The sequence below is a fragment of the Gymnoscopelus microlampas genome (genome assembly GCF_963454915.1).
Source record: "Gymnoscopelus microlampas genome assembly, chromosome: 8".
NCBI classification, from domain to species: domain Eukaryota; kingdom Metazoa; phylum Chordata; class Actinopteri; order Myctophiformes; family Myctophidae; genus Gymnoscopelus; species Gymnoscopelus microlampas.
The window spans coordinates 3,065,272-3,090,672 of record NC_139945.1 but is presented as its reverse complement, the minus strand read 5'-3'; the positions used below and the strand labels follow the sequence as shown (position 1 = coordinate 3,090,672).

Here is a 25,401-nt window from a genome sequence, read left to right as displayed (position 1 = left end):
GTCATTTTCGATCCGAGATCACTCCGCCGTGGTGACTCGCGTGAGAGATGTTATTGTTCCAGGCGTTAGCCAGGACCATCCACCATCGGGTTACATGTCATTGTTCCGACATTACTAACCCTATCCCTAACCCTAACCCTAACCGCACGCGGAAGCCACGTAGTCGGAGTAATGGATGTCGGACTGATGAGCAGTTACCCCACCATCGTGCTCGCATATATTGTTTACAATGGGGTGCTCGTCGTGGAGTCTGCAGCTGTAAACAGCGCAGCGTTACAAACGGTGAGATCTCTGGCACTCAACGTCACTTTTTTAATTCTGGCACCGAATGTATTAAAGTGATAGTTCACCCCCAAAATGACTTTTTTTCTATGTATTAGTCACCCCATGGAGACTTGAAGCCAATAAGCCAATAATTTGACGACCGACAGCGTTTCCGATAGGAGAAACAAAGACTCTCCTTTGCGCCTCCTACCGGAACCACTGCCTACCGGTCCGCTGGTCATCATAATTATTGGCTTAGGATTGAGACAAAAACAAAACAATTATCTCCACGGGGTGACTAATCCATAGAAACAAATATTTTTTGGGGGGTGAACCATCTCGCTCTGACCACTCTGGTGCGTTGCCCAAATAAACTGTTCATTCAATCAAAATAAGGAGGGTCACACCCAGAATACATGTTTATTTGCATTTTTTTGTTTTAAATACATTCCTTGAGAAAGGTGACAGACGTGACAGAAATGTCTTGTCACTTTTTTGAAGCATGGAAACATTTTTTGACGTTAAATCTTTAGTGCTATGTTCACACTGGCAGCCCAAGTCACATGTTTGGCTTATCCAGATTACATCAAATAGTTTGATCAAGTCTGAACAGCCAAAAAAAAAAAAAACATCATTGTGAAACGAGATTTGAACCACCTTCCTGGGCGAATTGAAAAGTGATTAATAATTTCTGTTTTTTCTTCATTTCTTTTTCTTTTTTTTTCTAACACCATAACATAAAAAGAAAATCTCAATGCAGGGCTCTAGCTCACACAGTATAAGACACATTACTGTAAAACTATCAATTACCTGTATGATTTTCATTGATTCACAATCTCTCTCTCTGTCTCTGTCTCTCTCTCTCTCTGTCCCGTCCAGCTACCAGAGGAAGTACCCGTACGCCCACGTGGCTCGCACCCTGTGCCAGCCTCCGTCCCATGCCCTCTCTGAGACGTCCTTCTTCTACATAGACGTGTCCACGCTGTCCACCCTGGGGACGCACTACCAGCTGAGGGTCAGCCGCGTGGACCTGTTCACTCTGCAGTGAGTAGCACACACACACACACACGCACACGCGCACACAGGTCTGTAACTCTGTACAAATGGACAAATGTGTGAACTCTCAGAGTTATGCTGGTCCTTGAAATTAAAAGGTTTTAGAACCACTAGTATAGTAATTATATATCAGACATGAAGTCCACATAGCAGTGACGGTGTAGTAGAGAAAACCTGGTTCCCGGAAACGGAACTTCAAATGTGAAGGAACTCATTCCGATTCCTCTATGTTGGATCCGCTTCCTTGTGATCCTCCGGTTCTCAATCCCAACCCTACACGCACACGCACACGCACGCACACGCACACACATATATACTTATCAAAGCCTGTCACAATTTGTCCAAAATCGCCTAATTGCAATTATTTGAGATAATTGATTTGTTTTCTTTTTTGCATAATCGTCATAATCATTTCCATGTTGAAACATGTTCATATCTTTTCCAAAACAGTGGGAATAGCCGATCTACAAGCTCAAATGTGTTTTGAGCTTGTAGATCGGCTTTTTCCACTGTTCATGTTTTCTTGTTTTTAAGCATAAAGTCATTTCATTATTCGTCATAGATCTGCACTGTGCACCTTTTTGTTAACGAAGCCTAAAAGCCAAACAGAAATTATATATTTTTTCAGAATGTTCCAATAATATTCAACGACAGAGATGCAATTAAATCGCCGCCGCCGATTAATCTTCATGTAAAATGTCGTCATCGTGACGGCCCTAGTCACGATTTAGTACATAATAATCACTCTACAGGCTCGTTCTACAAGATCAGCTATTTCTGCTAAGTTTTTGAAAGTATACATTAATTATTGAATGCATGCCCATGGTTTTGGCCATGGTACATTATCACCGAAGTTCTGACATCACTCGTTCATCACCTGTGGGTCACGGAAGTCATTCCTCTTTGGAGAATGACATTGGGTCGCGAAAAAAGTCTGTTGACTACCTTTTTTCACTTACGAAAACTAAATATAAACAAAATAAAAACTAAGCTGCGATGACTGAAACTATGACAAGTCATCGTGGGTCATCATCGCGTGGGTGTCACAATCTGAAAGAAGATCTACAAGCTCACAACGCGCCGCAGCGCGACGCGTTGTGAGATCTGCTATTTTCGGCATGCAGCTAAGTGAAAATCAGCGCCCGCCAAAAATACATTTCAGTCGAGACCAATGCAACTCCTTGAAACTGCCATTGAACATAATGGTTGCAAATACAGCTGTAGTTGCAAGGAGTTGCAAGTAGTTGCATTGGTGTGGACTGGCCTTTAGAATCGTCTCATATAAGAATTGTGGTCCAACAATAAACAAACTGTACCTGCTTGTCAGGGAGGTGGCTCTGTATCATATAAATACATATTTGATTTGTCTGTTTTTGTAATTAATTTGGCGGCAGTAACGTTAGCGTTTTCTCGCCATAGCTTCATATCCATATGATTCAAACCGCCGGGATTTTTGGAACACCGTTCTTATATGACACGATATTAAACACGTCTCTGGGAACTCAGAATGGGGGGGGGGGGGGGATAAAAACGTGACCCAGGTAGGAGGATGCTTAAATTACGTCAGACTTCGGTGATCTATTTATTTTGATTATCGGTCATTTAGTTCTGTGTATGTTTCAGTTATTTGTCGTATCTGTGCGCTGGCTGTGCAGTTTTAGTTTGCAAAACCTACCAGGCAAACAGGAATGTCATTGTGATATTTTTTTTCTATGTATACAGTATGTTCCATTAATGTTCAATGTCATTCTATCTTTATTGCAATACAGGACGGACAAGAAATTCAGCTTCACTGCTTCGCCCTCCCAGCCACAGGTATGTAACTAGATGACACTAACTGTGCGTGTGTGTGTGTGCGTGTGTGTGTGTGTGTGCGTGTGTGCGTGCGTGTGCGTGTGTGCGTGTGCGCGTGCGTGTGTATCTTTGTGTGTGTGTGTGTGTGTTATCTTAAAGGGTGTTTGTGTGGAAGATGAGATAGGCAACCGTTTACTTCCCTTCCACAAGGAGGTCTAAAGGTCAGGGCCACCTCTGATTGTGATGAGAGAGAGAGAGTGAGAGAGAGAGAGTGATAGAGAGACACTAAAACACCTTTTGAGTTGGTAAATGAGGTGCAGGGTCGCGTTATGATGCAATGCAATTGGTTCTGGTCCAGATGTGGAATGTTAATCCGGGGACACATCTGTGTTATCTTAGATCTCTTTGGGCTGTTAAAATATAGCAGATCTACAAGCTCATAGCGTGGCACTCGGTGCCGCGCTATGAGCTTGTATATCTTCTATTTAGCTTGTAGCTTGTAGATCTAGCTTGTAGATATGCTATTTTTGAAGAATCATGAAAATTTGTGCAAATCGCTGAGCGAACATTTGTAACTCAAATGTTTGCTTCTGGTGGGGGTCCCTGGAACAAGATATTTTGAGATGGGGGTCCGCAGCCAAATATCTATGATTTTGACCACTGATTATAGCTTTTTTTTTCAAAAAAAGAACTGTTAGGATTTAGAAGACATTTGTAGAATCCCCCAGAAGCAAAGAGGTTTGCTTTAACCCATTAAGTCCTGAGGCCGATTAATTTTTTTTTTTCCTAAATCCTAACGCTTAAAAAAATATATATATTCAAAGATTTTCACAATTTTTTACAAAAATAGCAGATCTACAAGCTCATAGCGCGGCACTCGGTGCCGCGCTATGAGCTTGTAGATCTGCTATTTTTGAATAGCCAAATAAATCGTAAAATGACACACAAATGCGTTCCCGGCCTTAATCAGTTAAAAAACATATATATTCAAAGAGTTGCACAAATTTTCACAATCTTACAAAAATAGCAGATCTACTGTACACGCTCGTATCGCGGCACTCTATGAGCTTGTAGATCTGCTATTTTTTAATAGCCAAAGTATAAAATAATGGGCATAGCAAAAACATCTAAAATGACGCAGTGTGTGCGTGCCCTGATTGAATGGGTAAATTGCAGCAGTCCTGCCCCTCCCTCCCTGTGTGTTGAAATGGTTTGTAAACATCTGTGACATTTCACAGCAGAGTGTTAACTTACACTCTGTCAGACTGCAGTGACATCCTTGTTGAGTCAACGTTTTGAACCTTGCTTTACAAAGAGAGGAGAAGCCTCTATCAGTGGCGTACCCACTGTAGAGGCAGGGCAGGAGGTCGCCTGCCCAACTAAGATCTTGCCTCCCCTAGAAAACCCAAATAACCTGAAAATGCGCTCAATGTCCTCAAAGTCACGCATCCAACAGGCTTTAAACAGAGCAAATTGGACCTTCTGTTCCAGAGATAATGACCAAAACATCTTGAAAACGGACACTTTCGTCGGTTTTCGATTGAGTTGAAACTTCTTTTTTTTTTTTGGGGGGGGGGGAAAAAAACTTGCCTGCCCTAAATGTAATCCCTGGGAACGCCACTGCTCTCTATATACAGTACATTCATTTGAGAGGCTCTTATATATATTTGTATGTATTTGGATGTTACTGTTCTGTTCTCCCAGTTTCACTTCTCTGTGGTTATTTTAATGTGACGATTGATTGATTGATTGAATATTGTATTACATTATATTACATTACAGTCATTTAGCAGACACTTTTATCCAAAGAGACTTACAATAAGTGCATTCAACATAGGTAGGGAACGAAACTACTAATCACCAGAAGTCTGAAGTGCATTCTCTGCAAAAACAAGCAACCAAGAGCATACCTAGCGCTGAGGTAAAAGTGTAATATATCAGCTAATTACTTTCTTAAACAGATGAGACAAAATAGCAAAATCAAATGAGCAAGAGCTAAAACAAATAAGTGTATCTACTAAACAAGATCCATTAGACAGAATTAGACAGAAATGTAAAAACAGCACGAGTAACAGTCAAACACTTTGTCTAAAAGGATAACTCCCAAAAAGTCCTTGCGGTCTAGTTTCCATTTGGGTCCAAGGTATTCAATTCATCAACAAATGAAATAGCACCAAGCATTCAATATCATTGGAGGGGGGGGGGTATGGGTTAAGAAACGGCGGGGGGAGTGATAACTACCCCTCTTTGGCCTCCTGAAAGGTGCATTTTCAGGGCTGTTTTGAAGGAAGCCAGCTATCTACGGTACATGAGCTCTGACACCCTCTACTGGTAGGATATTGTAATTCCAAGCAAGACTCACAGCATCCTCCCCTCTCTCCTCTCCTCTCCTCTCCTCTCCTCTCCTCTCCTCTCCTCTCCTCTCCTCTCCTCTCCTCTCCTCTCCTCTCCTCTCTCAGTACTTTAAGTATGTGTTCCCAGACGGGGTGGACACTGTGATCGTGAAGGTCAGCTCTGAGATGACCTTCCCGTGCTCCGTCATGTCCATCCAGGATATCCAGGTACACACAACCCAACCAGCGTTCATTTAAACAACACATTTTGATTTAGTTTCAGTCATATAGTCTTTTGAATACAATTCCACTTAGTTTTAGTCATATTTTAGTCATCTGAAATGTTTTAGTTTTCGTCTAGTTTTAGTCGACTAAATATCATTAGATTATAGTCGACTAAATCTACAGTTGATTTAGTCGACTATAATGTATGTTGGCGGTACCTTGATGGCGTCGTAATGGCTGATTTTACACTTGGTTGCATGCTGAAAATAGCTGATCTACAAGCTCTACGAGCGCGAGCGCAACCAAACATAAAATGACTCGTTGTTTAGTTCTACTGGATCTCTTCTCCACTCGTTTAGTCTAGTTTTTATTTGTTTGACAAAATTGTCAATATATTTCTTAGTCTTAGTTTAAGTCATCCTAGCTTTGTTTTAGTTTAGTTTTCGTCAGTGAAGCTAGACATTTTTCGTCATAGTTTTAGTCAACGGAATCAACACCGACACAAACCCACCGTACGTAAGATTTACATATTCACATACCGTAATGTGACGTAACGGTAAGGTGCTGCAAATCTACAAGCTCACAACGTGCGACGCGTGGATTTGCTATTTTCACTACTTACAGCTGCAACGATTTGCATCTGATCACTTTGCTCTTTTTTTCTGCGTTTTATTTCTCTCTCTCTCTCTCCCTCTCTCTCTCTATGTCTCTCTCTCTCTCTCTCTCTCTCTCTCTCTCTCAGTGTCCTGTGTATGATCTTGACAACAACGTGGCCTTCATTGGAATGTACCAAACCATGACCAAAAAAGGTGCCATCACTGTGCAGGTACGGTAACAACACACACACACACACACACACACACACACACACACACACACACACACACACACACACACACACACACACGGTTTAACCCATTCAATCCAGGAACGCATCTACACATGTCTTCTAAATCCTATTTTTTTTGTCAAGGACCCCCCAAAATTATATGTATTTGTCCGTGGACCCCCATCTCAAAATATTTAGTTCCAGGGACCCCCACCTGAAGCAAAGATTTGAATTAAAAATGTTCACTTTAAAAAAAAAATATATATTTTCAAAGATTTGCACAAATGTTCACGATTTTTTTCAAAAATAGCAGATCTACAAGCTCATAGTGCGGCACTTGGTGCCACAATATGAGTTTGTAGATCTGCTATTTTTTAATAAATCTGCGCACTAAATGACAAATACACACGTGTGTTAGTGTCTGCACACTAGATAATCCTAGCAGTGCTGTTCTGGATGTACAGGAGTCTTTTGAAGGCTCTTGCTAGGGATCCCGATGAGAAGTGCGTTGCAGCAGTCCAGCCTGGAGGAGACCAGGGTGTGGACAAGTTTGTTGGAATGTGCTAGCTTGAGTGTGGGGCATAGTTTTGAGATATCTCTCTCTCTCTCCCCCCCTCATCAGAAGAAGGACTTCCCTCTGAACAGCTTCTATGTGGTGGTGGTGGTGAAGACGGAGGACGAGGCGTGCGGGGGCCCGCTGCGCTTCTACCCGCTCCGTCCCGACGAGCTCATCGACGCCGGGAACCGCACCAAGGAGGTGGACGTGATCGTGTCCCCCGCCATCGGCTGTACGTATATATATATATATATGATACACTTATCACATAATCCACCTCACATCATTTGACAATAATTGCAATCATTATTTTGCATACATTTATGCCTGGACTACTGCAACTACCTCCTCGCTGGTGCTCCGGCATCTGCCATCAGACCTCTGGAGCTTGTTCAGAAAGCTGCAGCTCGTCTGGTGTTCAACCGCCCCAAGTTCTCGCACACAACTATCCTTCTCCGTTCTCTACACTGGCTCCCCGTAGCGGCTCGCATCCAGTTTAAAACCTTGGTGCTAGCCTATAGGGCAGTGAAAGGAACAGCTCCTTCCTACCTCCGGGCTATGGTCGATGCTTACACGACCACTTCGGTCTGCCACCTCGGGGCGACTGATTGCCTCGTCACTCAAGGGTCCTTCTGGCCAATCCACACGGTCACAACTTTTTTCTGTTCTGGCCCCACAGTGGTGGAATGAACTTCCCACTGATGTCAGGGCAGCAGAGACACTGATGTCAGGACAGCAGAGTCACTGATGTCAGGACAACAGAGTCACTGATGTCAGGACAGCAGAGTCACTGATGTCAGGACAACAGAGTCACTGTTGTCAGGACAGCAGAGTCACTGATGTCAGGACAGCAGAGTCACTGATGTCAGGACAACAGAGACACTGATGTCAGGACAGCAGAGTCACTGATGTCAGGACAACAGAGTCACTGTTGTCAGGACAGCAGAGTCACTGATGTCAGGACAGCAGAGTCACTGCCCATATTTCGCCGCAGGCTGAAAACCCACCTCTTCAGGAAACACTACCCTCCCTCTTTGCCTGGCCTACTTGTTAACTAGTTGTACGAACTCTTGTTTTATTATTGTTGTATTGTTTTATTGGATCTTGTTTAGTCGATACACTTATTTGTTTTAGCTCTTGCTCATTTGATTTGCTATTTTGTCTCATCTGTTTAAGGAAATAGGTAGCTGATATATTGCACTTTTACCTTAGCACTAGGTATACTCTTGGTTGCTTGTTTTTGCAGGAAATGCATTTAAGACTTCTGGTGATTAGTAGTTTTCGTTCCCTACCTATGTTGAATGCACTTATTGTAAGTCGCTTTGGATAAAAGCGTCTGCTAAATGACTGTGATGTAATGTAATGTAATTTATAGGTGGGGTACAGATACATCCGTATAGATTTATCTGTTGAAAAAATACGTTAGGGGTAGGTTAAGACTTAGAGAGGGGACATTTACGAATTGCAGCCTCCTGAAGGTGTGTTTTTAGGGCAGTTGTGAAAGTGAGTAGGGTTTTACACTCCTTTACTCCTTTTGGTAGGGCATTCCACATTTCTGTTGAATAGCATGAGAACGAGTTCATTCCCTTTGTTGAGCCAAATCTGGGTTGAACATGATTCGCGGAGCTGCCTCTGGTGTTGTGATCGTGGACTTAATTTACGTTTTGGAAGTATTTAGACAAATACAGGGGGATCCCAATGTTGTGGTGTATCTTTATTATCACTGTTGTGGTCAGCAGTCATATAAAGTAGAGAGCAAACAGGACAAGGATACCAGGCAGGATACCAGGCAGACAATGAACCTACTGCAGCATCCTGTCTAAAATAACAATGTGCTTATAATGTACATAATATTGAAAACACACGAACAAGCTATTTGTGCTAATAACACATAGCTTAGCTGAACCAATGTAAACATGGATTGTGTAATAATGTGTTGTTTGTGTATCTTCACAGCGGATGTGTATGTGATGGGCATGCTGTTCTGTCTGGGAATCTTCCTCTCCTTCTACCTGATCACCTTCATGGTGGCCTGTCTGGAGAACAAGAAGTAAGACCTGTCTGTCTGTCTGTCTGTCTGTCTGTCACCTTCACACACACACACACACACACACACACACACACTCACACTCACACATACCGATGGAGGAGGAAACCATGCAAGGCACCAACCTGCTCATCAGGAGCGGTTAGGGGTTCAGGGTCTTGCTCAAGGACACTTCGACAGTAAGACAGGATCGAACCGGGAACCTTTCCGACTGCCGAGCAACCGCTCTATACCTCCTGAGCCACACTGTCACCCATATAGATAGATCACCACTAGCCTGGTTCCAGACGAATCTGCCTTTGCAAAATTGCATCGCACTTTAGCCCTCGGCAGATTATAGGTCTGGCCCCCCTCAATAGAGATTTCATTTCTCTCCCTCCGAAGTCGTGAGGGACCAATCAGGGCCCAGTATCCAAACGTGGGCGGGCTTATCACCTTATTTGGAGCAATGACGTACAATGCAGGAGACTCATTTTGAGTTTTTCAAAACAAAGATGGACGCCGCCATAGCATCGGTAGTAAAAGCGTTAGAAAATAATTATTTTCTAACAGACGAACAAACAATTCCCCTTAAAGCTTTTGTTGGAAAGAAAGATGTGTTAAGAATAGTTTCATCTGGTTACCAGACTAAATACGAGTGGAGCTAGCTTTCATTGTTTACTATTTCAGCACCGGTGCTTATGTGTGACGTAGCAGGGAGCACTGCTCTGATTGGTTTTAGGTCTAACCAATAGAGTCCGTTTGGATCTTTTTCTAACCGCCCCTTGGAAAAAAATGTATCGCTGAGGTACCAGACTAACATCCACGCAGTGTGTCGTGTGATATTGTCTGGCCACACGAGGCTAGATCACCACCATTATGTCATTCTCTGCATTCCTAAAGGTCAGAGGAGCGTGCTTTATGGCCCGAAATGTTTTCAGGTTCCATTCCCCCAGACCAGCAGAACAAATCTAGGGGTAGGGATGGGACTATATGAAAGATTTCATGTCACAATTATTGTGACCAAAATAATTGCGATTTACGATATTATTGCGATAATCAAAATAAGCTTAAAACGGGGCGGCAGTGGCCCAGTGGCAGCAGTGGCTCAGGGGTACAGTGGCCGGTAGAGCGGCCGGATGGCATCCGCGAGTTTCCCAGTTCAATCCCGGGCTCCCCTAGAGTTAGTGTGGAAGTGTCCTTGAGCAAGACACTGAACCCCTAATTGCTCCTGATGAGCAGGTTGGTGCCTTGCATGGTTTCCTCCTCCATCGGTGTGTGAATGTGTGTGTGAATGTGTGTGTGAATGGGTTAATGTAATGCACAATCTATGTAAAGTGCTTTGGATAAAAGCGCTACAAAAATGCACCATTTATAAACTCTTAAAATGCCACTTTTGTTTAACCACTTGAACCCCGGGATCCATAGTCTGGGTGTGGAACATTTGCCAAAAATAGCCGATCTACAAGCTCACAACACGTCGCAACGCGACGCGTTGTGAGCTTGTAGATCTGCTATTTTTGCCAAAGATATTTAGAAAAGACTACATTAAGTATGTTTCTTTGATCGCAGTGTATGACGGAGGACAATTTCACTATGAATTGAAATCTCTGTGATCTCTCAGTGTTAACCGTAACACCATCAGGTTATATGCCTGCCCATTCCTCACACAGGTTTACTTGTACTGCTACTAGTTTGACCCGGTGGGTTTATAAGGTTCTCTGATGGCATTTTATCTCCATTCATCCAACAAAGATGTGCTGCTGTTAATCTGTGTGTGTGTGTGTGTGTGTGTGTGTGTGTGTGTGTGTGTGTGTGTGTGTGTGTGTGTGTGTGTGTGTGTGTGTGTGTGTGTGTGTGTGTGTGTGTGTGTGTGTGTGTGTGTGTGTGTGTGTGTGCGTGCGTGTGCGCGTGTGCGTGTGTGTGTTCGTTCTACAGAATAAGCCACAGAGAGCTGCTGGTGAATCCTACTGACATGTCACCTGCAGAGACAGGTAATGCCACCACCTATACCTACAGGCCTGTCTCAATTATTACAGAACATCATTTCAGATCAGCACAATCATTTTTTGCATAATCGTCAGAATTGTTCCCATTCATCTGTTGAAAATTGTGGAAATTGACGATCTACAAGCTTGTTTGTTTGTTTGTTTGTTTATGTATTTATTATCACTTACAAGAACACTTAAAAATTATACTCAAAGATTCAGTAAAAATGTGAAGGAGAATGCCTAAAAACCCTCCAGGGGCTTGAGAGGTGGCATTCTCCGGGAATATTTGTACATTCATAGGATAAAATTAACATCAATGTGGAATATACACATCCATTACAGTTTAAACACTAATAGACATGTGATACAGATGAAGAAACAGAACAGAAAAGACCAATATGGACACTGTTACAAAAAAAGAAAGAATCAGCAAAAACATGTTACAACAATAAAAGTCAGGGGAACCAAAACGTAAACCTCTAGGGGAAAATGTTATATTATATTAGGCAGACCATATGGAAAGTATTTGGTTGTTAAGAGAAGCGATTTTAGAACCTTTTTAAATTGGAGAAGACAACTTCCATAGATGTAATGGCAGATAATTCCATATTTTTGACCCTCTGAAGCCTATATTAAACTGGGTTTGAGAGGTACGGGCCTGGGTTTGTACATCTGCTATTTCCACAATGATTGAACATTTTAAATCAGGGGTGGGCCCACTATATTTCCACACACACACACACACACACTCCAGAGGGTCACGTTGCTGTCAGGAAGACACCTCTTACCTCTGTATTTTAAACTTCTTTTGTAAATTTATACCATTTGCCATTCTATGTCACACAAAAGTGGCAAAAATAGCCGATCTACAAGCTCAAAACGCGTCGCAGTGCGACGTGTTTTGAGCTTGTAGATCGGCTATTTTTGCTATTTTTGAATTGGAATCCCAAAAAGTAACATTTTTATTTAATTTCAAATACATTTAGTTATACTTATTTTAACTTTTACGAGTCATTTAAGCTACTATTATAGACTGAAGTAATTAAAGTGGGTCATGTTTGCATGTTTGGAATTGTAAACAGCTGAAATCAATAATATATCACTATTCTGATATTAACCTGCGGGCCGCACGTGGCCCCCTGGGCCGCCAGTTGCCCATGTATGTTTTAAAGCATAACATTATTTAGTCTGTATATACGGCCTGTTTTGGCCGTAGTACATTATTTATTTTGATTACTGGTACACTGCTCAGTGTCAGTCATTTCTTTGTATGTTTCATATGCCCTGTGCAATTGTTGTTTACAAAGCCTTTACAAAGACAAACAGAAATTGTTTGTCTTTTTTTATTTTCCAATGTTCAATGTCAAAAACACAACCGTTAATCACAATTAATCATAAAACTAAAATGTCATGATTGTGTGACAGCCCTAAATGACAGACTTATCAACATGTCATGATTGAATCTATATTATGCCATAACATGACAGTTGTTAAAGGACGACTTCACTGATTTTCAACCTATCTTCATATAATTGGTCCTCATTAATACTCATGATAAAATGGTAAAAAAAAAATCTACTCGGTCTGTGTCTCACAGGAGGGCTGTGGACAGTTCAGAGTCCCGTCTACCAGTGACATCATCAATGGGGAATCCAAGCTAATAGAAACTGGAGGCCTTCTATTCCTGGAAAGTTGCAATGCAATAAAAGAAGCCATTGTTCTCGTGTTAATAAAAATCGAAATAAAAAGTGTGAAATCTTGAAAAAAAATCATGCCTAACGATGATGTCACTGGTAGACGGGTTTCTGGACTGTCCACAGCCCTCCTATGAGACACAGACCAAGTAGGAAAAAAATGTACCATTTTATCATGAGTATTAGTGAGGACCTATTATATGAAGATAGGTTGAAAATCGGTGAAGTCGTCCTTTAAATGTAATGATGAATATTTCATGTTAAATCATTGATTTCTCTTATATTGATTGTGTGTTCCCCCCCCTCTCTCTCTCTCTCTCTCTCTCTCTCTCCTTAATGCTACGTACGGTAATACATCACACAGCCTCTCTACTTGGTAAGAGACAGTAGCGGTAGCAAAGGGTACAGCTTTCCTTGGAACTTACACAAGCTAAATGCTAACAAGCTAACAACATGTCACAGAGTTATTTTACGCTATTTTACTCTTCAGCCCCACGGCCCACATACTAACATTATTGCATTAACACTTTCCATGGACCTAGAATTCATTCTAAGTTCATCACAGTTTTTTTCTGCCAACTGACCAATTTTCCAGCAAGACGCTGTTTGTAAGAACAGTTTAATGCTGTTTAAATTAACAGCATGAAACAATGAAAATTCAATCATTAACCCTTTAAGACTATGTCATTTTAGATTTCTTTGGGCTATTAAAAAATAGCAGATCTACAAGCTCGTAGCGCGGCACCGAGTGCCGCACTACTGTACGAGCTTGTAGATCTGCTATTTTTGGAAAAATCTTGAAAATGTGTGCAAATGGACAAGGACCCCCTGTCCAATGTCTGATAACACACATTTATAACATGAATCCAAGTGGTGGTGGGGGGTCCCTGCTTCATGTCTCTCTCTCAGCTAAGGGGGGGCCTTGGCCTGAAAAACGTTGAAGACCCCTGCTGTAGGTAGATAGATCCACAGCAGGTTTTGTGTGGGGCGGGGGTAACACTAACCCACTAACAATGCTGTCAGACCCTCTTCATGCCTGTCTGTCTGTGTGCGTTGAGAAGTTGTTAACATTAATGTTTTACAGCATTTTACATCAGAATCAGCTTCATCAGCAGAGCCTCCATGTTAACCTTGTGATGTTTTGTAGTGGTGTTGTGTTGTGTTCACATCCCTGCACGTCCCCAACAACACTGTGTTTCCTTCCCTCACTCTCTGTGTGTGTGTGTGTGTGTGTGTGTGTGTGTGTGTGTGTGTGTGTGTGTGTGTGTGTGTCTCCAGGAGTGTAGTGGAGGGGGCGAGTGGCGCTCCCTCACTTCTCTAACTGCTGGAAAATATATATTTTTATTATTTAGTGAAATTCTTTTTTATTTTGACTTTTTAATTTGTTTTAAAGAGTTATATATATTTTGTTTTAATCATTTGCAAACCCTGTGGGGGTTTATAAAGTTAATCTCACCTCATTTAACAAATACAGGTCTTATACATTGCACCTAGCGTAGCGTGGCGCAGTGGGGCTTCAGAGGTGCGCTCCCCCACTTCCAAAATTAGCACTACAACACTGTGTGTGTGTGTGTGTGTGTGTGTGTGTGTGTGTGTGTGTGTGTGTGTGTGTGTGTGTGTGTGTGTGCGTGTGCGTGGGCGTGCACGTACATTCTCTCTGCAACGCTGCAGTCACATGCACACTGGACAGTCTAACCTGCACGGTAACCTCCTTGCATTAGTTGTGTGTTGTGTGTTTTACATTGTGGTGTTATTATTATCTGTGTCCACAGGAAAGACTCCAGCCTCTCCCTATGAATATGGATCCTTTGGTGAGTTATTGTGTCTGATATGAAATAAAGTCCTTTCTAAAACTGATAGTCTATCTATGGAACATCTTAGTTACAATGAGATTGAGCTAACGGTTAAAGTTGTGTTTCTCTATGTGTACTATTCATTCAGTTTGTCAACTTGTCTCGGTCAGGAAGATGTATTGAACTGTTATCAACACATTAAGACCAGGAACGCATCTGTGTGTGTCATTTTAGATTTCTTTGGCTATTCAGAAATAGCAGATCTACAAGCTCATAGCACGGCTATGAGCTTGTAGATTTGCAATCTTTTTTCTTATCTTGAAAATTCATTCCAATCTTTGAATATTATACATTTTTAAAGCAAACATTTTAACACAAATCTTTGCTTCTGGGGGGGGTCCCTGGAACAAAACATTTTGAGATGGGGGTCCGCGGCCAAATACATATCTAAAAATGTTTTCTAAATCCGACACTGATGTTGCTACAGAAGGTGACTTTGACCAGTTTCACTATCAAAACCCTTGCATCATGCATGTCACACAAACAGAATGCGGCACACACACGACACCAATGGTTTTAATAATGTGGATTGTGGAAGTTAAATGGTGGATTTGTAGATAGGACTTCAGTCTTTAGTCTAACCCCATCCCTCAAAAAAATGCAGTTCGCTGGGCTCATTTAAAACAGCCCTAAAAACTCATCTTTCTGGAGGCCATAAGAGGAGCTAGTACCAGTTTCCCTGTAGACAGACGACCCCCTCCCCTTTTTTTTGTATATATTTTTTATTTTTCATGCTTTTTTTTTGTACATAGTGGTATTTTTTCTCTGTTTTTTGTTGTTGTTGATTTGAACTGTTTGGTTGCTACTATATATGTCTATGAAATTAATTCAAGGACCCCAACGGAAACAAGTCCGCAAGGACTTTTTTGGTCGGAACTTTTAGACAAAAGCATTATAAATGTAACTGTGTTGTTTTACATTCTTTTGCCTAATACAATTTTCAATCAATTTGAGTCAATAGGACTCTTATGTGAACAAACTTGTTATATCAACAAAATGCATGGCATTCTGTTTGTGTGACATGCATGATGCAAAGGTTTTGAAAGTGAAACTGGTCCAGCGGTCCAATGGTCTCTCAGCCATTGTAAAAATCTTACGGTAAACTGCGACCACTAGTGGCTCATTGCTTTGTGAGGTCAATGTGTTTCATGAGTAGTGGTATTAGAACACACAGTGACCAGGCTTCTATCTAAACACACAGTGACCAGGCTTCTATCTAAACACACAGTGACCAGGCTTCTATCTAAACACACAGTGACCAGGCTTCTATCTAAACACACTGAGTGACCAGGCTTCTATGTGTCTTTACAGCTGACAACGGCAGCATAGTGAGCTCTGAGGCTGTTACTGACAGCGCTACGTCAACCGACAACAACTACGGATACATGGGTACTGACACACACACACACACACACACACACACACACACACACACACACACACTGACACGCACGGACGCACACACACGCACACACACACACACACACACACACACACACACACACACACACACACACACACACACACACACACACACACACACACACACACTGGTACACACTGGCACACGCGCGCGCACACACACACACACGCACACACACACACACACACACGCACACACACACACACACACACACACACACACACACACGCACACACACACACACACACACACACACACACACACACGCACACTGGCACACTGGCACACACTGACACACGCGCACACGCCCGCACGCCCACACACACACACACACACACTACGGATACATGGGTACACACACTCACACACACACACACACACACACACACACACACACACACACACACACACACACACACACACACACACACACACACACACACACACACACACACACTCAGTTACTTAAGGCATTCCATTATCACTACCTCGTTGTCTGTGTTTTTTCTTTGTCCATTAGACCGTTCCTCATTGGTTGTCTTTGTCTGTACTCTGTGTTAGTGTGTTAGGACGTTCCTCATTGGCTGTCTTTGTCTGTACTGTGTGTTAGGCCGTTCCTCATTGGCTGTCTGTGTGCTTCTCGTCCATTAGGTCACGAGCCGTTCAAACGGCGGCCGTTCCTCAATCACCTTCACTACCTAGCCATCCGCATGGGTGACTCACTCACTCACTGACCAATCAGAGCCGTCCGCCACACACCACACCAACCAATCAGCACCATGCTAATCATACTCACTGACCAATCAGAACCGTCCGCCACACACCACACCAACCAATCAGCACCATGCTAATCATTATGGAACATGATTATTCTTTTATTTAACCCATTCAAACCGGGAACGCATCCGTGTAACTACTTTATCCATATTCTATACTTTGGCTATTTTTGAAAATATCTTGAATCTTTGTGCAAATATTTGAATATATATATTTTTTTCAAAAAGATTATTTTTAACTCAAATCTTTGCTTCTGGGGGGTCCCTGGAACGAAATATTTTCAGATGGGGGTCCACGGCCAAATACATATCATTGTGGGGGTCCTTGACATGGAAAAGTTTAAGCAGCACTGTTTATAGCAACATACGTTTTTCACAAAACTGTTAGGATTTAGAAGACATTTGTAGAATTCCCACAGAAGCAACGATTTGAGTTACACATGTTTGCTTTAGAAATATATATATTCAAATATTTGCACACATTTTCACGATTTTTCAAAAATAGCAGATATACAAGCTCATAGTGCGGCACCGAGTGCCGCGCTATGAGCTTGTAGATCTGCTATTTTTGAATAGCCAAATAAATCTAAAAATGACACAGATGCGTTCCCCGGATTGAATGGGTTAAAACCACTTAAAGGGGGATGAAACTGACCTTATAGTACACCATGATGTAAGACAGTGGTTCTCAAAGTGCGGTCCAGGGACCCTCATATGGTTCCTGGGGGGGGGGGGGCGGGGGGGGGGGGTAAATTGACCCTTACAAGTCTGTAACTCAGACAGCATACGAATGGAACGGCTCCATTTGTACACTGACAGAGTTAAGGGGAGACCTTGAAATGTAAAAGTTTGAGAACCACTGATGTACCACTGTAGTTTTTAAAGGAGAGTTCCAGTCATTTTAGGTGTTTGCTTTGATGTGCCGCTAATCACTCACCAACATACCAGCCTGGGCAGTTGACTGTTGTCCATTGTGGAGACCCCTTCCACTGGCATAATGGAGTAATGCGGATAAACAAAAAACAGCAGCTCCAAAGTTCGTTTTTTTCCCACCAATCCTCATTATGCAGTGTACTGACACTCAAACATGCACTGAATGTCCCTTATGAGCTGCCGTTCATGCAGAACGACGTGGAAGCTAGTCCTCGGTATTACCATATTCTGTGAGAGAAACAAGCAACCAGCTCCATGTCGTCCATAGTATTTATTTTTATTTAACCGCATTACTCCATTATGCCAGTGGAAGGGGTCTCCACAATGGACAACAGGGGCTTCTATGAAAAAAGTCAACTGCCCCTGGTATGTTGGTGAGGGATTAGCGACACATCAAAGCAAACACCTAAAATGACTGGAACTCTCCTTTAACCTGAATTGGTAAACAAACAACAACAAAAAAACGTCTACATTATCCTGCCGTTTCATGCCTCTTTAAGCCCTAGATTTTATTTTTTACATTTTGGTAATCTTTTGAAAATCTTCGCCTATAATGACCCATAAACAGCGACACCAGGTTGAAAGTGGTTAATCTTTAATGAAGGCGTGTACTTTATGTAGTTGCACGTTGGTCGGCCTCCAGATCCAAGTGGTTTGATGAACACAGGAACGAAACCCAGAAGAAACCAGATCTCTGCACGACGTGTCCCATCTCAGAATAAAACGCTCTAATTCAGTGCTTCTCAAAGTCCGGTCGATCCTACCCCCAGGGGGGGGGGGGGTCCTTGGGTGGTGGGGGGTTCCATTTTTTTAACCCTAATTTCATCGTTTCGGCTTTTTGAAAGTAGCCCATCTTCATGCTACGAAACATTTTGAAAAAATCTTGAAAACCATTTGAAGAATTTTGAACACAAATCTCCTCTTATGTCCCTGGCACACTGTATTTTTCAAATGGAGGTCCACGGACAAATACATATTATCAATTTGGTTGGGTCCTTGACATTAAGACGTTTGAGAATCACTGCTCTTAATGATTCAAATACCGGTTATGGCAAATGATTGATACACGGAGATGTCTTGACATTTATTGGACAGAAAGAGCCGTTCAACCCATTAAGACCTGGAACGCATCTGTGTCACTTTAGATTTATTTGGCTATTTTTGAAAAATCTAGATTTTTTTTTAACTCTTTGACTGCCGTCGACGCGTTATCGAGTCAATTGCTCGTTTGTCCAGTTGGCCGTCGACGCGCTAGACGCGCGTTTGTAATTATTGTTATTTTAGAGAAGATCACGGTCTGATCTTGAATCCGAAGGGAGCAGTAAAATTGTAGCACAAACGGATATGGAAATAATGGCTATAGCGTCATTCCGTTCCTGTCGACTCCATGTTTGTAGTTTTTTTTCTTTCGCCTGTATCTCTGTTCTTTTTTTTTGTCCATTTTTCCAAGGAGACGCGTGTTTCCAACGGCCTGTAGTGAAGGGGACACTATAGCTCCGGATGCAATGTTTTGCATACGGAGCAATAGTCAGAGACTCCTGCTCCGGAAACACACAGTGAATCGATCGATAAATATGGATCTAAACTTTTATGACAACTTTAAAACTACTAAAAACACGAAAATCGATCAAAGAGTTAAAAAAAAAACTGTTAGGATTTAGAAAACATTTTTAAGAATGGCCTCCTCAGGTCTTAATGGGTTAAATCCCCACCTGGCTCCAATCTGACCGCTGATGATTCTCTCTGTGTACGTTGAGTTAAACGCATAGAAAGTGTTATAGCTTGAATCTATGTATCTGTTTGTCCAATCAGAGCGCTCGTTGGAGAGCGTTGGGCGGAGCCGACAGGAGTCGCTGAGTTCCGTCGAGGAGGACGACTACGATACGCTGGCCGATATCGACTCCGACAAGAACATCGTGCGCACCAAGGTAACGCGCACACGCACACACACACACACACACACACACACACACACACACACACCAGTGTTGATTTTAGACAGCTAATTTTGATGTTGTTTTATTCGTAGTCTTTTTAATAAAATTCAGTTTTAGTCATATTTTAATCATCTGAAATGTTTTAGTTTTAGTCTAGTTTTAGTCGACTAAATATCACAAGATTATAGTCGACTAAATCTACAGTTGATTTAGTCGACAATAATGTATGTTGGCGGTGCCTTGATGGCGTCGTAATGGCTGATTTTACACTTGGTAGCATGCTGAAAATAGCAGATCTACAAGATCACAATGCGTCGCACTGCGACGCGCTGTGAGCTTGTAGATCTGCTATTTTCAGAGCGCAACACCCGTGCGCAACCAAACATAAAATGACTTGTCTTTTAGTTCTACTGGATCTCTTCTCCACTAGATCCCTCACTAACATTTTAGTCTAGTTTTTATTTGTTGACGGAATTGTCAATATATTTAGTCCTTGTTTTAGTCATACTAGCTTAGTTTTTATTTAGTTTTTATTTAGTTTGTCAGTGGAAAAAAGGTAGTCGACGAACATTTTTCGTCATAGTTTTAGTCGACGAAATCAACACTGGTTCTCACACACACACACACACACACACACACACACACACACACACACACACACACACACACACACACACACAGCGCTGGTCCGCAACGACCTCAACGCACTGGTGAGACACACACACACACACACACACACACACACACACACACACACACACACACACACACACACACACAGAGCTACTTTTCTCTGTCTCCTATCCTGTTCACTATAGCTACTGTATATGATTAACTCTCAGTCGCTTCTCATAAAAGTAGTTGATTTGATTTGATTTGATAATTTCTGGTACAAATTCACCGAGGTGCACAGTACAGTATATATCAGGATATCACAAAAAGTCCAAGGACTTATTTCCGTTGAGGTCCCACATAAATGATTACATCATGGTTTCTAACTATCAACACATTTGCCATTTTACCTTAACTAAATTAAAATCATTGCAACACAGCACTCAACAACATCGACGTTCTTCAATAACCAATAAAATAAATAAATAAATAGAACATTACATTTATCACATCCAATACCAGTCATACAACAAACAAGACCAATGCAGACCAACAGGGTCCCTGACTCTAATTTAACTTGCCCATCAGCCAATGTTTCAACATATTTTTAAAACTATTTAGTGACTGTGCAAATTTTATTTTGTGTGGGATTTTATTCCACTCCTCCGCCCCTGTGTATTGGAATGAGCTCTTACCTACCTTGTTTTTTAATGTTGGTGGTTTAAGCTACACTGGCCCTTGTATTCACACTATGGTAGTCACTAACGCTCTGAAAATAACCTTTAAAATAATTTGGACATTGGTCTTTTAAAATGTTATAGACCATTATAAGTCTCAGTTGTTTTATTCTGTCTTCTACGGGGAGCCCATTTAATTCTTTAAAATGGTTTTGGCCAATGTGGCTTCTTGGGGAGAGATAAAGGACTACCCTCATTCATTTATTTTGGGCCGTCTGTAGTTTGTCTTTTTTTTTTTTTTTGATATGCCACTGTACCATGTTAGGCAGGTGTAATCAAAATGGCATTGGACTAATGCTGATGCCAGTGTCCTCATGGTGGATTTATCAAGGAATGTGGCTATCCTAGCTATGAACTTAGTCCTTGCATGGATCTTTCCAATAACTGAAAGAGCCATCGACCATTTATACTCTGTTCTAATATACAGCCCAGATAGGTAACTGAAGTTTTCTCCTGTAATTGTAATAGAGTTAAGCTATTGTTGACTGTGTTCATTAAAGTGTGCTTGATTTTCTCCTGCTCCAGAAGTTCCTGTGTGTGGCTGACTTGGCCCGCAAGGACAAGAGGATCCTCAGCAAGAAATACCAGATCTACTTCTGGTGAGTGTTTAACATTTATCATGCTAGAAATGTGTTTTTGTTAGAGATTTGGAGATCGTATGACCTCGTTCCCCCAAAATTCAGCTCAAACATGCATGGGTAAAAATGCATTCTTCTATGCTGCCACCAAAATCTGGAATTACCTACCAAAACCCATTAAAGGGATAGTTCACCTCCAAAATGACGATTAGTCACCCCATGGAGACTTGAATTCATGGATATTTTTTAGTTTTTATCTCATTCCTAAGCCAATAATTTGATGACCGGCAGCGGTTCTGGTAGGAGTCACAAAGAGTCTCCTTTGTGTCTCCTACCGGAACCGCTGCCTACCGGTCCGCTGATTTACACACATACAGTACACAGTACACAGATATGCAGCAACAATACACATAGCACAAAACTCAGCAAAACATTAAAGCACTGTACATTATCATTAATCACTTATTTAAAAATGGTAACAGATATTAATTGTGTCATTGTGTGTTCAGGAACATCTTTAATATTAATGTTGTTATTGTTGTCATTGTGTGTTCAGGAACATCGCCACCATCGCTGTGTTCTACGCCCTTCCAGTGGTCCAGCTGGTCATCACCTATCAAACGGTATTCATTCATTAAGCTAGTGATAATCAATGGGTAGTGGGTAAACCCTAACAAGGTGATTAAGCACCTGAAGGTGTTTATTTATCAATAACAATACAAATGGAAAAATATTGAAAGTCTTGCGACTAAATAATTACTACATAGGATGCATTGGAACAGGGTTTTGAACTTCTACCTAACAGCAACTCTCTCTGTCTCTGTCTCTGTCTCTCTGTGTCTCTCTCTGTCTCTCTGTCTCTCTGTCTCTGTCTCTCTCTCTCTCTCTCTCTCTCTCTCTCTCTCTCTCTCTCTCTCTCTCTCTCTCTCTCTCTCTCTCTCTCTCTCTCTCTCTCTCTCTCTCTCTCTCTCTCTCTCTCTCTCTCTCTCTCTCTCTCTCTCTCTCTCTCTCTCTCAGGTTGTTAATGTAACAGGGAATCAGGACATCTGTTATTACAACTTCTTTTGTGCTCACCCACTGGGAGCTCTGAGGTAGGACTGTGTGTGTGTGTGTGTGTGTGTGTGTGTGTGTGTGTGTGTGTGTGTGTGTGTGTGTGTGTGTGTGTGTGTGTGTGTGTGTGTGTGTGAAAATGTTCCCACAAATACTGGACTTTGGTAAATAGACATTGTTCCTGTTTTTTATCATATTTTTAGACTTGCTTTTAGGAAAAGACTGTGGTTATGGTCAGATTCAGCGGTTAGGGTTATCGACTATTTTCAAAAATAGCAGATCTACAAGGTCATAGCGCAGCACCGAGTGCCATGCTATGAGCTTGTAGATCTGCTATTTTTAAATAGCAAAATAAATCTGAAAATGACACAAATGCGTTCCCAGAATTTAATGGGTTAAATGGAATTCATGAAATCGCCTCACAAGTCTGGTAATATAAACATGCTGAGTGAAATCTCTCTCTCTCTCTCTCTCTCTCTCTCTCTGTCTCTCTCTCTCTCTCTCTCTCTCTCTCTCTCTCTCTCAGTGCATTCAACAACATCCTCAGTAACCTAGGTTACGTGCTGCTGGGCTTGCTGTTCCTCCTCATCGTGTTGAAGAGAGACATCGTCCACAACCGAGCGCTGGTCCGCAACGACCTCAACGCACTGGTGAGACACACACACACACACACACACACACACACACACACACACACACACACACACACACACACACACACACACACACACACACACACACACACACACACACACACACACACACACACACACACACACACACACACATTTGAAATATGTATTTATGTTCACATAAACAGAAGTACAAGAATGCCTTGTCCAAAGGACATAAACACTGCCAGTCCAGTGCAGTCAGATAGAGGGAAAACAGCCAGTTACAAAGTGCATATAAGGCAGAACATTGTTACATAAAAACAAATGTTGGCATACTTGTCAAACACAGCAGACAACAGGTCCTTCATAACGTGTGTGCATTGGCCTCCAAGTGGCCTACAAGTGGGCAGGCCTTAGATCCGGAAGCAAGCCGTGCTTTAACCAATCAAAACCGATTCAGTCTCCACGGACTTTCTATGTCTGCGATGCGAAACATATGGTCCGCATATGGAACGCACGTCAAGGTTTCATTAAAATTTGTTTCGTAATCCACACAAGTGTGTTTATAAATACCGTGTCAGTTATATCCGTTGGTAACTGGTGTGGTTGTCTGTCTTTGAGAATGATCTCCCCGGCGTCTCCGCACGGTAACGTTACATCGCGATCTAAATTTAACTCCGCGAGGGTAGACAGACGGAACCAAATGGATCCGTGGACCCTCTCTCTCTTGGACTAACAAAAACAGCCAAAATGGCTCTTTTAAGCCACCCGCTCATATTGAACATAATTCCTAAGTAAATTGTGTATGGAAAGAGCTAAAAGTGAAAAACGCTGGGGACGCGGTTTTCCTTATTATTTGAAGATGAGTTCCCAGATTGGGGTAAAGGAAACAACGCCTCCTCCAAATTGAGCGGCTTCCTATAATAGCTGATATTGAGCAGTACCTTGCTAATTCTTTAGCCCTCCTTTTGGAGAGGCCGGCCATTTGCAGGCCCCTCACAACCAACTTGTGCCCTATAGGCTATCAAAGATTAAAAAAAAGACAAAAGTTTACATCTGTAGCCTATAGCTGTGAAGATGGTCAGCTCTAGCTGATGATATTTTAGCACTTTGGTTAGGAAAGCTGTTATCAAAAGTACAGGCGACCTCAAGAATGAACACCTCCCTATGGTTTTCATTAACAACAATAATATCAGGGGTGTTAGAACGCACGCATGCACACACACACACGCACACACACACACACACACACACACACACACACACACACACACACACACACACACACACACACACACACACACACACACACACACACACACACACACACACACACACTGTTCAACTGGTCGAACAATGATAATACCTAAACATCATAATTCTACATATTGTGATAACTGTTAACTCATTGAGTGCCATTGACGTGTTTTACCGCTATGGCGCAACGTGCCAATGACGTGTTTGACGTGTTTATGAAGAAAAAAAAAATGGGGAAAAAATGTTCAGAACCCAAGATATCATTATCTGAAGATTTGCAGCTCCATCCACTCCTTGTTTAACTTATAACTGAAAAAGGCTGTATCTCGCTTCCTAAGCACTTTTGTTTTACTTTCATGCTGTTTCACAAATCACAGATTGGGACTTGGCCTAATATTACATTTCAGTCGTGAATGTTGTATTTTGTTGCTTTGTCTTTCTAGGAGTGCGGCATCCCCAAGCACTTTGGTCTGTTCTACGCCATGGGCACAGCTCTGATGATGGAGGGCCTGCTCAGTGCCTGCTACCACGTCTGTCCAAACTACACCAACTTCCAGTTCGGTAAATAAACACCTCCTCCTCTCCTCTCCTGGCTCAGAGGATAGACGTATAGGGTAGAGCAGGAGAGATGGAAACAATAAAAACCATGGAGCTTTGTACAAAACATCATTTCACCCACTTGTGACAATAATTAGGGATGTCCGATTTTATCGGCCTCCCGATATTATCGGCCGATATTAGCATAAAAATTGATATCGGGAAAATATCGGTATCGTTTTTTTTTTTTTTTTTTGCTTTATAAATAAGTTACAGGAGTTCTTACTGTATATGGTGTGTGTGATATGAAATTTGAGCTTACCCTA

At 42.0% G+C, this 25,401-nt stretch overlaps 1 protein-coding gene across 1 annotated transcript in view; it reads left to right on the top strand.

Moving 5' to 3' along the window:
• Positions 1-25,401, top strand: part of sidt2 (SID1 transmembrane family, member 2) — a 101,144-nt gene that overhangs the window by 64,700 nt on the left and 11,043 nt on the right. The window contains exons 5-20 of the mRNA XM_084065179.1: positions 1,144-1,308; positions 3,090-3,135; positions 5,574-5,675; positions 6,415-6,498; positions 7,124-7,289; positions 9,014-9,107; positions 11,022-11,077; positions 13,133-13,144; positions 14,541-14,579; positions 15,933-16,010; positions 19,566-19,681; positions 21,565-21,638; positions 22,174-22,240; positions 22,635-22,708; positions 23,194-23,317; positions 24,982-25,099. Of these exons, the coding sequence (XP_083921305.1) occupies positions 1,144-1,308; positions 3,090-3,135; positions 5,574-5,675; positions 6,415-6,498; positions 7,124-7,289; positions 9,014-9,107; positions 11,022-11,077; positions 13,133-13,144; positions 14,541-14,579; positions 15,933-16,010; positions 19,566-19,681; positions 21,565-21,638; positions 22,174-22,240; positions 22,635-22,708; positions 23,194-23,317; positions 24,982-25,099 (1,415 nt within the window). The remainder of the gene's footprint in view (positions 1-1,143; positions 1,309-3,089; positions 3,136-5,573; positions 5,676-6,414; positions 6,499-7,123; positions 7,290-9,013; positions 9,108-11,021; positions 11,078-13,132; positions 13,145-14,540; positions 14,580-15,932; positions 16,011-19,565; positions 19,682-21,564; positions 21,639-22,173; positions 22,241-22,634; positions 22,709-23,193; positions 23,318-24,981; positions 25,100-25,401) is intronic.